Below are 12,970 nucleotides of genomic sequence, written 5' to 3'. Positions count from 1 at the left end.
ATGAAAAGAAGGGTTTGACGCGCAGGGGGACACGACGGGACATCTGTTGCCGCAGACTGCTGAATGAGGAACACCTACTTTAGATTTTGCGCAGTTGAAGGAAGCACTGTTGTACTGTGTGTAGCAATATCTCACACAAGCTAGAATCTTAGTTATATCTTCGTTTTTAGTAGGACTATGGGCAAACATACCAGCATTGCTGGAGCATGCCCGAGCCTTGGTTGATTAGCAAAAGTCCGGGAGAGCTTTGGAGGGGGCCATTACGATGAGTAGATGAGCAGGCGCTGATTCATCAAGCTCGGCAACTGGCGCAGCCATCACGGCCGCGGCGAAGAGAGCAACGATCGTGAGGAGCTTCATCGTGCTTGGCAGTTGTCGAGGTTCTGGAGGAAAGGTTCTGGGATCGAGGTCTGTAAGATGCTATAGTTGCGCTCATATTGTGCTTTGGGGCACATCTGCTTTATGTATCGTTCGAAGCACAATCGCGTCCAGGATACCAAAGACCTACCATGCTTGCGGCTCGTCAAATGACCGCGCAGCGATGTCTTAGAGTCTTATGGTTGCATGAGGCGTGAACTAGACGTCTGGAGTCCTGCGGGCTCGCTTGATGACTCCAGCTGTGGGATAGTATCACAATTGGGCTGCGATCTGCAGGGGCTCAGTTCACAGGATCTCACCTGGGGGAGGCAGATGGAGCGGTGGGGTAGACCTGATCCGGTAGATGTGTCGGGTGTTGGTCAGATTGTTGCCGCAAGCGAAGTGGCCGGCAAGATATCGTATGCGGGCTCGGATGATATTCAATGGATTGCTGTAGCCAACCTCACGTGTCAACTCCGCGTTTCACAAGGTTGATATTTGGAGGCTGAAGACGAGAACGATGCTAAAAGAGACGGTTCCGATCTGGCCACGCGCCGAGCCGCTCTACCCCGCAATGTGGGCAGTAGCCGCAACGCTTCTTCGCCTATCTTTGTCTTGTGGAATAGCCAAAACGTGGGGAAGGACGACGTGCTTGATCAGTGGACAGGTGCCCGGGACTACTCGAGTAACGTATATATCCATGGATGGCTTCGAGAATGTGTGACGAAACGGACGAACCTTAAACCCATAGTCCGTTGCGATTTACCCGTCGACGGATCGGTTGGAATATTGGATATCGGAGAGGCACGGTCGAGGTCCACTATGTCGCAGAAGAACAAAGCTGTAGCTTTCAAACACGGTTTGACCAACTGGGACATCTCACGAAGTCGATGCACGAGAACGCCCGACTGCTGGACAATAACTACCCGTGCGGTTTCAGTGTGGTCTTCTTACCATTGATGTTGTTGCAGATCCAGCTCGATTTTGGCTATATATTAGTACGTGAAGATACTGTTGGTTTCAAAATGTGCGGCCGTTTGGAAATGAACTTCAACCCCCCCCCCCCCCTCGATTGTCAAAGACTAAAACCACGTTTGCACAACGATCTAACGCTTAGGATATGACCTAATACTATTAAAAGATGTAGCACAGCTGTAGCTACTAATGATTAGTATTTATCTAGGCGTATTTTAAGGGATACGTGGTAGGAAAGCTTTAATAAAAACCGCGCACGCGGGCAGCGGCGTGCAGGTAGCAGCATGCGGGCTTTTAAAAAAAAATTAAGTGCACTACGAAACTACGTATTCTAGTAGATTATTAGCTGCGTAATGCTACTAGTCTTCTTAATTTTTAACTGTTAAATAGCTGCAGCTGTGCTGTATCTTTTGAGAGTATTAAGTGATATCCTATGCGTTAAATCGATGTGTAAACGTGGTTTTGGTCTTCGACAATCGAGGGGGGGTGGGATGAAGTTCATTTTCCAAACGGCCGCACATTTTGAAACCGACTATACCGCCGAAGTCGCGCCGGTGCAATCAACATAAACACCTCTAGCAGATAGTCTTCAAGTACATGAAACGCATTCCATCGCGCTCAACCATTACTACAATCACCTGCTCCCCAATCCCTGCAATGCTCTGCCGAATCAACGCGCCGTAAACCCACCCAACCCATCCTCAGCGCGTCCACCCTCGCGCGTCCTACCCGCGTCCCTCCAACTCTCCTCAACCCACCCCAATGTTGTCAGACACCACCTCCCAGAACCCGCTCTACAACTCCACCTTCACCCTCTATCGCGTTTCGCCCCTCTACACCGGCAATGCCTCCCTCTTCGACGCCACAACACTAAGCACACATGCCCATCGCCTACGAGAGACCTTGCGGGGAGACGCGCTGCGCGGAATATACGATGGAGATTTGGGTGGAAGCGAGGCAAAAGAGGGGGAATTACAGGAGTGTCGATGGAGGCTCTTGGGGCGCGAGGGTACCGTGTTAGGGCAAGAGGTGCCACGCGAACCTGCCGGCCGAGAAGGCGAGCATGAGCAGGATGACGACGAGGGTGCTAGTGGAAGAGCAGGGACAACCATTAGAGAGGCGAGGGGAATACACATCGAGCTCCGCTACCCGCGCGCTACACATACCGGCATATTGCTCCGATCCTCTGACGAAGGTATCCCTACGCACGTGGAACATCCCGGGTTCATCTCTCTCCCGCTATTACTCCTACGCCTTCCAGCCGCAGTACGAGACAAGATGATCGAATATCTCGAGACCTCATTTGACTGCCGCATAGCGCCGCTGCGGCTGCGGTCCGATTTCCTAGCTTCGAGCCTCGAGGGCGTCCTCTCGCGGAATGAGAGGACAGATCCATCAGACAGCGAGACGGCGGCACGAGATGGAGAAAGCCGAGCTGTTGGAGACGTGCGGATACAGCTGTGCTTCCCCTCCGCAACGCCCTCGCTTAAGAATCTGGACGTCACAATCGCTGCAGACGACGTGTCGGGCTTCTGCAAACAGGGCCGGGAAATATCGGCAGCAGAAAAGCAGACTCGGCAGACTAGCAGAACACTGAGCATGCAACACAGTGGACGAGAGAAGGACGAGAGGAGCAATCCAACGGGACCATTCACCGCGGCCCTAAGTCTCTATCTCAAGAAGCACCTAGCCCTAGACCTCTCACACCCAGGCGTCGTACTCAGCAAAGTCGCCTGCACGCCGTTTGCTCTAGACAGCCAGGGCAAAATCAAGATCTTCTCCCCATCATCCTCAACCACCACATCCCCCAACCCAGCCAGCCAGTCATGGAGGCTCAGGTTCCTGGACACCCTAGTCCAAGAAGCGAAGGGCAGGGGCTTGCTCTCTGTCAGCGAGAAGACTGGCGAGAAGAGGCCGCTGGAGGCGACCGCCCAAGCTGTGGCTGGTACGGAGAAACGAAGGAAGGTCGCACGGGGCGCCACGGAGGAGGTAGAGCTTGTGGAGAGGGCGGGCGTGCCGGATGAGCCGCCGCCACCTTATGAGGAGGTTGATCCTGCAAGGGGAAGGTGATTGCAATGGGGTTTGATGCAAGAGGCATTGGAATTTTAGTGTGCGAGATCTGCCTGGCAAGGAGTTACGGATACTTATACCCAGGGAACGAAAGTACAACCATGACATCTAAGATGATAGTCGAACGTCTTGTGATTAAAGAAAATTTTGCTACCTTGGTACACATGCCTCAGAACGACTCGCAAACAACGACCCCTACCAGGCGCGTACGCAACAGAAAAGCCCACTGCGATATAGTCGACCCTGCCGCATCTCTGCACTGTACATCAAACCATGTTTCTTTCTGCATCTTTCCTACTCCCGCCAGTCCTCCAACCTATAGCATCATCTCCAACGGATTCTCCACTACCTTCTTCAACTCCCTCATGAACTCCCCTCCGACCGCGCCATCAATAACCTTATGATCAAAGCTCCCGCTGAGCACGATCTGCTCGTCCCAACCGACCTCAGTCCCCTCCTCCGTCTCCACAGGGATAGCCACCTTCTTGACAGTGCCAACGGCCAGAATACCCGCCTGGGGCGGATTGATCACAGCCGTGAACCTCTCGACCGCATCGTTCATGCCCATGTTGCTAATCGTGAACGTGCCGCCCTGGTACTCCTCCGGCTTGAGTTTCCCCTCCTTGGCGCGCTTCCCGAGATCCTTGATTTGCGCCGAGATGGTCTGGAGGCCGATCCCATTCACGTTCTTGACGATGGGTGTCATGAGGCCTATCGGCGTGGCCACAGCCACAGACACGTCGACGACGTTATGCTGGCGTATCACGACGTTGCCGCCCTCCTCGCGCCACGAGCTGTTCGCAGCCGGCACCTTCCGACACGCGATCGCGACCGCCTTGACCATGAAGTCGTTGACCGAGAGCTTGTACTTGCCGTCCGCGCCGGCGTTCATGGCCTGCCGCAGCTTCAGCAGCTTGGACACGCTGACGGACGACTGCACGAAGTAGTGCGGGTTCTGGTTCATGCTCTGCTGCAGGCGCAGCGCGATCGTCTTGCGCATCGAGGAGGCCGGGATGTCTTCGTAGGTAGGCGCACCGGCGGGAGCGGCGGGGGATGGGGGCGCGGCGGATGCAGAGGCCGCGGGCTTGGCTTTCTCGACGTCCGAGACCGTGATCAGGCCGCCAGGGCCGCTGCCCTTGAGCGAGGAGATTGAGATCCCCTTTTCGAGGGCGAGTTTGGCGGCTTTGGGGCTGATGCCGCCGCCGCGCTCTAGGACGGTCTGGAGGCGGCCGCCTTCGGAGGTGGATTCTTCCGCCGCTGGTGGTGCTGAGTCGGAGGACTTTTCGGAGGACTGTTCTTGCTTGGGCTCTTTCGCAGGCGCGGTGGGTGAGTCCTCGGATGGTGGTTCGGAGGCTTCGGTGCCGGACTGCTTGGCGCCCTCCTTGGGCGGCTCCTTGTCACCGCCGGCGTCGTCGATGGAGAAGGACTCGAAGGCAGAGACGTCGGTGCCTTCTTCGACCATTACGGCAATCGGCTGGGGCTGAAGTTAGCAGGGTTCTTGGTGTGGCTCTCCCGAGATCAACACACGCTTCCAACTGCGACATCTTTCTCGCCAGAATCCTTGAGAATCTTGGCCAGTACGCCCTCTTCCTGGAACTCGAAGTCCATCTGCGCCTTGTCCGTCTCAATCTCAACGAGCACGTCTCCTGGCGCGATGCTGTCGCCGGCCTTCTTTTGCCATGTGCCGATGTTGCCGCTTGTCATGGTAGGGGATAGCGCGGGCATGCTAACAACAGTGTGTTCTGGGAATGCTGGGAATCGTCCATGTCAGCGGTTTGTATGGACGGATATAACAGCATACGCTGGAGGCTGAAGAAAGATAGCGCTGGTGATGGCCGTGCTTCTCATCCGGGACGTGCTGCTACAATGCTAAGTTGGGGCGTACGCACACTTTGAGGCATAGTACCGTGCAAGGGCTGAAAGCGCGGGTGTCCTGCTTCTGCGGCTCAACGGTGGTTAGCGGACTGTTCAGTGAGATTGAAGCTCCAAATCGGCGCCTTACGCGATCGTGTTTTGAGTCCTAGCAATGCTGTAACCGCCTCGCAGGTTTGCCGAAGCTCTCAGACACAGCCGTCCGGAGCTTCGTGTGAGGAGTGTTGCGGTGGACATGGTGACGGGATGCCGCTGCGAGAGCGCAGGAATGGGTCGACGGAAGAGGCAGAAGGAGCTGAAGCTGATGGTCGAAAAGGAGAGAAAGGAGCTCCGAGGGCCAATTGGTGGGTAGAGAGGTAGACTGATGGATTGGCGATGAGGTTGGGAGCTCCGGTGCTCTTGGTGCTCTGGCGCTCTCCCAACGGCTCCGCTGGTGTTGGTGAACCCTGCCCAGGCGTCCTCTGCCGTCCTCGCCTGCACCCGCTGGATGAGCTTCGGACTCCGGCGGGTTTTGCCCGTGCACGAAACACCAAGGAACATGTATCCGCAAGCTTCATGTAAGCCTTGAAGGGAGTTCAGATACTCGTACACAGCCCACGGCCACGAGGCGGATCAGTACAGCACTAAGAGGAGGCTACAAGCACCAGTACACAACATCATCCGGTCGTCGACGTCGCTTCGCTATGCACCCGTAGCTTTTCCAGCACAGCTAGGACCGCTAGACTCAGCAGCTGCTGTGCGCTGCAAGCATGGACAACCTGCAGGCACGCAGCTTTACACAGTCGCCCAAGCAGGTGCCGGAGGGCCAGAGAGTGGCCTTGCCCATGGCCGCTCAGGAAGAGGAGGCACGTCAGACACCAGTGGAGGCTCAGCCCCAGGAGGTTGCAGACACACCAGCTTCAGAAACACACTCGTCCGCACAAACACCTATACCGCAAATAAACACATCCAATGGTACAACACCACCTATGCCCGACTCGTCACTACCCTCACAGCCTCCCACGCCTCGACGAAGGACCGACTCCGTCTCTACCGTAGCCACGAACGTGACCACGCAGTCATCCACTAGGAGCTCCCTCGTCTTCATATCGAAAGCACTGGAAGACATTGCAGCGTCAAAAGATGCGCGGAACAACAAGCAGCTCGGGCAATCGGTGCAGCGAGCGCTGGCAGCCGTCAAGAACGATGGGGACCCTGCCCAAATCAATCCAGAGATCCTTTTCGAGCCGCTGCACCTAGCATCACGAGCCCGTACCGTCTCCGTCGTTACCACCGCGCTTGACTGCATCGGAAAGCTAATCAGCTATTCGTACTTCGTCATTCCTGCCGACTCCCAATCCGCCCCTCCCAATGCGCCTCCGCTCATTGAGCGCGCCATAGACACTATTTGCGAGTGCTTTCCGCTTGAGGGAACCCACGCCGAAATCGAGCTGCAGATCGTGAAGTCGCTACTCGCTGCCATACTGAACGACAAAATCATAGTCCATGGAGCTGGGTTACTGAAGGCGGTGCGCGCGACCTACAATGTCTTCCTATACTCGAAATCCAGCATCAACCAGCAGATGGCACAAGGGGCATTGACGCAAATGGTCGGAACTGTCTTTGAGCGGCTGAAAGGAAGGCTGTCGGCGAAAGATGCACGGACAAACCTGTCTCGGATATCCCTTGAAGACGCAAGCGGCTCTGAGGAGACTCCCGCAGAAACTTCCAGCAGCACCATTGCTGTGGATAGTTCCGAGATCAATGGCGGCGATGGTCAGGTCGACGCTGATGCGGGAGAAGGTTCATTAGCTGTGCCAAGCGATGTGCCGGTGGAGAAGACAGGCCCTAAGCTGACGCTGCAGAGCTTTGAAAATACCAAGGATTTTGACGACAAGAACATCCAGGACAATGCTCCGACACTAGTTACACGAGTTAAGGGGCGTCGAACGCCTGTTCGCAATTCATCTGGGAACATCCTGAGCAGTCATCAAGAGGGCCTTGAGACTAACGATGAAGACGAAGAGGACGATATCTTCATTAAAGATGCTTTCCTCGTTTTCAGATCAATGTGTAAACTGAGCACCAGCACGCGAGGCTTGCCGAAAGACGGCGTGCTGGACGTCAGATCGCAAAGCATGCGCTCAAAACTATTATCCCTTCATCTTATCCACGCCATCATTAGCAACAATGTCGAGGTCTTCATCTCACCACACGCAACGATCAAAGGAAATGACAACGCCGAACCCAAATCCTTCGTTGAAGCCATCAAGCACTACCTTTGCCTGACCCTGGTCCGCAACGGTGCCAGCGCGGCCAAACAAGTCTTTGAGGTCAGCTGTGAGATCTTTTGGCTGATGACCAAACACCTCCGTGTTATGTTAAAGAAGGATATAGAGGTATTCCTCAAAGAGATGTACCTAGCGATACTAGACAAGCGATCCGCGCCCGTTTTCCAGAAGCAGTACATCTTGACCATACTAGGGAGACTTGCGGAAGACCCACGGGCGTTGGTCGAGATATATCTAAACTATGACTGCGACCGCACCGCACTGGATAACATGTTCCAGCGAATCGTCGAGCATTTGTCGAGGATATCGAGCACGCCAGTCCCGATCACTGCATTGCAGCAGCAGGCTTACCAAGACTACTATGCGAAGCACGGAGACTCCAAGTCGAACTGGCAGTCGCGTGGAATGCTGCCACCGCCACTGACAACAACATCGATGCACGCTGAGCAGAGCGTTGATCATGGCTTTCCTCCGGAGTACTCGATGAAGCAGGAGTCGCTGGAATGCATGGTAGAGATACTCCGGTCACTTGTTAGTTGGGCGCAGCAGAACATCGCAGAGACATTAGCCGATCGCGACCCTGATTCACGCTCTTCAGTCGATGACTTGCGCCAGTCAATGGAGACGCGGAGCAGCATCAATGGACTGCCCCAAGCGGCGGGCGCAGAGGTATCTTCAGGTACAGGTACGCCTCTTGCAGAAGACGACCCAAGCGAGCTCGAGAGAGCAAAGAGGCATAAGACGGCTCTTACGGCTGCGATCAAGCAGTTCAACTTCAAGCCGAAGCGCGGCATCAAAACGCTGCTAAAAGAGGGTTTCATACCGTCTGACAGCCCGGAAGATATCGCGAGATTTTTCTTAGGCAACGAACTAATAGACAAGAAAGCTCTTGGCGAGTATCTTGGGGAGGGTGACGAGGAAAACATCAAGATCATGCATGCTTTCGTCGATGCTATGGATTTCACCAAGACGCGCTTCGTAGACGCTCTTCGGCGGTTCTTGCAAAGTTTCCGGCTACCAGGCGAGGCCCAAAAAATCGATCGTTTCATGCTCAAGTTTGCTGAGCGATACATCACTGGCAACCCGAACGCCTTCGCCAACGCTGACACCGCCTATGTTCTTGCGTACTCTGTCATCATGCTAAACACTGATCAACACAGCAGCAAGCTCAAAGGTCGCCGCATGACACCAGAAGACTTCATCAAGAACAATCGTGGTATCAATGACAATGCAGATCTGCCTGATGACTACCTCCGAGGGATTTTCGATGAGATCACGCACAACGAGATCGTACTGGAGACTGAACAAGAAACGGCTGCCAACCTAGGTGTAGCGGCTCAGCCTGCGGGAGGTCTTGCGTCCAACATCAGTCTGCGCATCGCAACGGTCGGCAGAGATCTTCAGCGGGAGGCGTACGTGCAAGCCTCTGAGGAGATGGCAAATCGAACCGAGCAAATGTACAAAACTCTGCTCAGGGCGCAACGGCGCGGCGCGTCGAGAACGACTGTTTCGAAATTCATACCAGCCACATCCTTCAAGCATGTTGGCCCGATGTTCGATGTGACCTGGATGCCCTTCCTCACTGCTCTGTCTGGAGAGGCACAGAGCACGCATAATCTGGAGACTATCAGATTGTGCATGGAGGGTCAGAAGCTTGCCATCCGTATCGCTTGCCTCTTTGACTTGGAGAACCCGCGACAAGCTTTTGTTGCCTCGCTCGCTCGCTTCACGAACCTGTACAACTTGAGTGAGATGAAGGCTAAGAATGTCGAGGCGCTTAAGGTTTTGCTAGAGGTTGCGCAGAACGAGGGGAACTTCTTGAAGGAGGCATGGCGAGACATACTGACATGCATAAGTCAGCTCGACCGGTTTCAGCTCATCTCAACCGGAGTAGATCAGGAGGCTGTACCAGATGTTCTCAGAACGCATGTGCAGTCCCGAACTCCTCCAGCGAGAAAATCCCTCAACGTCCCAAGCCGACCACGGCCGAGAGGTTCAAACAGCACCATCAACTACCAGTCCGAGATTGCAGAAGAGAGCCGGTCGACGGACATGATCCGGGCCGTCGATCGCATCTTTACCAACACCGCCAACCTGTCCGGCGAGGCTATAGTCTACTTTGTCAAAGCCCTTACGCAGGTGAGCTGGCAAGAGATACAGTCGTCCGGTCAGAGCGAGTCTCCGCGCACCTACAGCCTTCAAAAGCTGGTCGAGATCAGCGGCTACAATATGACTCGTGTGCGCTTCGAGTGGACGAATATCTGGCAAGTGCTGGGCGAGCACTTCAACCAGGTTGGCTGTCACACGAACACGACTGTTGTCTACTTCGCGCTCAACTCTTTGAGGCAGCTTTCTATGCGTTTCATGGAGATTGAGGAGCTACCGGGTTTTAAATTCCAGAAGGACTTCTTGAAGCCGTTCGAGCATATCATTAATAATACGAGCATCGTGCAGGTCAAAGACATGGTCCTGAGATGCTTAATCCAGATGATTCAGGCAAGGGGCGAGAATATCCGGTCAGGCTGGCGGACGATGTTCGGGGTGTTCACCGTTGCTGCCAGGGAGCCATATGGTATGTGGAAGCCGATACTTGCTCTACCCTTGAAGACCTCGCCTCTTGTCAATCATGAGCTGACCAGCGGCAGAAAACATCGTCAACCTCGCCTTCGAGAATGTGAACCAAGTCTACAACACCCGCTTCGGTGTCGTCATCTCCCAGGGCGCCTTCGCCGATCTGATCGTCTGCCTGACTCAATTTTCTAAGAACCAGAAGTTCCAGAAGAAGAGCTTGCAGGCTATCGAGATGCTCAAGTCGTCGGTGCCAAAGATGCTGAGGACGCCGGAGTGTCCACTGAGCAGTAGAGTGCATGAGGCCAATGGCAGGGCGCGGATGGAGGAAAGTCAGAGTCAAGGCTTGCCGAGACAGCCGAGCAGACAGAGCGAAGAGGAGCAATTCTGGTTTCCGGTACTGTTTGCTTTCCATGATGTGCTCATGACCGGGGAGGATCTGGAGGTTCGATCGAGGTATGTCGTCTTCCATCTTTGTTATCAACTGATGTGCCTGGACATTCGCCATGTTGTTAAGCTCTGCAACATTGAATATACCGGCATGCCAAGTAGGACATGTTCTGACCGTCGCTGACAGAGCCCTGAACTATCTCTTCGAGACCCTGACAAGATACGGCGGAGACTTCCCACGGGAGTTCTGGGATACCCTCTGGCGCCAGCTCCTGTTTCCGATCTTCATGGTGCTGAAGGACAAGTCCGAGATGGGCAAAGTTCTCAACCACGAAGAGCTGTCCGTGTGGTTATCCACAACCATGATCCAAGCTCTCCGCAACATGATCAGCCTCTTCACGCACTTCTTCGACTCTCTGGAGTGCATGTTGGATCGATTCCTCAACCTCCTTGCGCTGTGCATCTGTCAAGAGAACGACACACTCGCACGAATCGGCAGCAACTGTCTCCAGCAGCTAATTCTCCAGAATGTCCAGCGCTTCACACCAGAGCACTGGCATCAAATCGTCAGTGCTTTCGTCGATCTCTTCGCCAAGACAGAAGCAACAGCTCTCTTCTCAGCTGCCATGTCCTCGTCTTCCCAACAGCCCACAACGAATGGCACCAAACAATTTAGAGGCCCCGCCGCAGACACTCAAAGCATCACCGACCTATCCGTCACCAACACACCGACGGAAGAGCTGAACGACCCGTCTGAAAACGCGCTCGGCATTAACGGCCTCCCAACACCACGCCGCACTCCCTCCGTCACGACCCCCGACAGCTCTTCCGCCATGTCCGGTAGCTCCATCGCCGACACCCCTACCGCCTCCTCCACTCCGCCACCCCTCCCTCCTTCCACACCCGCCAAACGCCTTTCAACAGCCTCCACCACCCTCGAAGACTACGCCTCCACCCCCACTCAACAGACCCAACAAACCCCCGTCCCCGTCACCGCCGCCCGCCGCCGCTTCTTCAACCAAATAATCACAAAGTGCGTCCTGCAGCTCCTCATGATCGAGACGGTGCACGAGCTCTTCACAAACGACGCCGTGTACAACTGCATACCGTCTCCCGAACTATTGCGTCTCATGCAGCTGCTCAGGAAGAGCTACCTTTTTGCCAAGAGGTTCAATGCGGATCGCGAGCTGAGGGCACGCCTGTTCCGGGAAGGGTTCATGCGCAGTCCGCCCAATTTGCTGAAGCAGGAGAGTGGCGCCGCGGGCGTGTTTGTCGGGATTCTGTTCCGCATGGTGGCGGATAGTGCGGAGGAGAAAGTGGCGAGCCGCCCGGAGACGGAAGGGGCGCTCGTGCCGCTGACGGTGGAGATTGTGGAGGGGTTCGTGGGGCTCGATGAGGAGAGCCAGCAGAGGAATATCGTGACGTGGAGACCCACGGTTGTCGATGTCGTGGATGGATGGGCGGCGTTCCCGGATGAGGTCTTCGCTAGACATGTACAAGACTTTGCGCCGCTGGTTGTGGGATTGCTGGGGCGCGAGATGGGAGGGGAGTTGCAGAGGGCGGTGCAGGGGCTTGTGGCGAGGGTATTTGAGACGGGGCTGGGGATTGAGATTGGGAGGGTTGAGGGGCCGGTGGGGACGCCGGGGGTGCAGAGTCCGCGGTCGAGCGTGTTTGGGAGTAGGAGGGGAAGTCGGGTGACGAGGTAGAGGTTTTGCCTGAGCTGGCGAACTTATCATTTAGGCACGGGTTTTCTAGGGTTCTGGTATCTCCATAGTAAGGCAAAAGGCCTTCATTGCGAGCGGTGCATCCGTTGGGCGTTGTGCAGGTGGGACTTGGGCCTCTGGCGCAGCATTGTAACTCACTTGCAAGGTTCCGAAATAGGTTGTTTGCTTGTATCACTTTGAAGCATGGCAAAACTCGCTTCAATCTACGGAGATGTGTCAGCTGCTGATTATGTGACGAGAAAGCGGACTTCCCAGTCTTAAATGCCTGAATCAATAATGCAGGTGGCCAGCTAAGGCTCAAACGGATGTAGCCGGCCAGCGTACTATCTGATGCTTCCATATTCGCTTTGATTGAGCCGTGAGAATTCGTCAGCCGGGAGTGCCCACCAGGCGATGCGACCAATGTTCGTTGAAGCTGGCTTTATATGAAACATGTAGTCAGCTGCTTGTTCTGAAACCCATTTGGAAATGTTTGGTGGTGGGCTGGCAAGCTGGATAAGTTTGAGAGTGCATGGCGTGGATCTGTACCAGTTCGCGGTTATAGCAATTTCAGACACGCCGATGCATCACAATCCTATCAATATCAGTAGCTGAACGGACACAATCGTGTAGAAGGCGTCCTCATTGATTCTATGTAACCAGCTCGCTTGACTGGACTACCTGATGATGGAATCGAAACGCAGCCTAACTAGTCCTCTATTCCACGCCAGGCCAAGAGCAAAGTCCTTTCGTACAAAGCCCCGC

The 12,970-nt window shown here is 54.8% G+C and overlaps 3 protein-coding genes across 3 annotated transcripts; 2 read left to right on the top strand and 1 right to left on the bottom strand.

Moving 5' to 3' along the window:
* Positions 1–2,094: 2,094 nt before the first annotated feature.
* W97_08479 (uncharacterized protein) lies at positions 2,095–3,402 on the top strand (the record flags this gene model as incomplete). The annotated part of the gene is made up of 1 exon (XM_007786347.1): positions 2,095–3,402. The coding sequence occupies one exon, from the start codon at positions 2,095–2,097 to the stop codon at positions 3,400–3,402; it is 1,308 nt and encodes a 435-aa protein (XP_007784537.1).
* Positions 3,403–3,718: 316 nt separating this feature from the next.
* On the bottom strand, positions 3,719–5,511 carry W97_08478 (uncharacterized protein; the record flags this gene model as incomplete). Its single annotated transcript, XM_007786346.1, has 4 exons — positions 3,719–4,876; positions 4,930–5,153; positions 5,292–5,341; positions 5,405–5,511. The coding sequence occupies 4 exons, from the start codon at positions 5,509–5,511 to the stop codon at positions 3,719–3,721; spliced, it is 1,539 nt and encodes a 512-aa protein (XP_007784536.1).
* A 512-nt stretch (positions 5,512–6,023) lies between these two features.
* Positions 6,024–12,208, top strand: W97_08477 (uncharacterized protein; the record flags this gene model as incomplete). The annotated part of the gene is made up of 3 exons (XM_007786345.1): positions 6,024–10,116; positions 10,190–10,568; positions 10,690–12,208. The coding sequence occupies 3 exons, from the start codon at positions 6,024–6,026 to the stop codon at positions 12,206–12,208; spliced, it is 5,991 nt and encodes a 1,996-aa protein (XP_007784535.1).
* Positions 12,209–12,970: the final 762 nt, after the last annotated feature.

Source organism: Coniosporium apollinis (genome assembly GCF_000281105.1).
Source record: "Coniosporium apollinis CBS 100218 chromosome Unknown supercont1.56, whole genome shotgun sequence".
In the NCBI taxonomy this organism is placed as follows: Eukaryota; Fungi; Ascomycota; class Dothideomycetes; genus Coniosporium; species Coniosporium apollinis.
The sequence above is the reverse complement of the archived record's forward strand: the minus strand, read 5'-3'. Positions and strand labels throughout refer to the sequence as shown.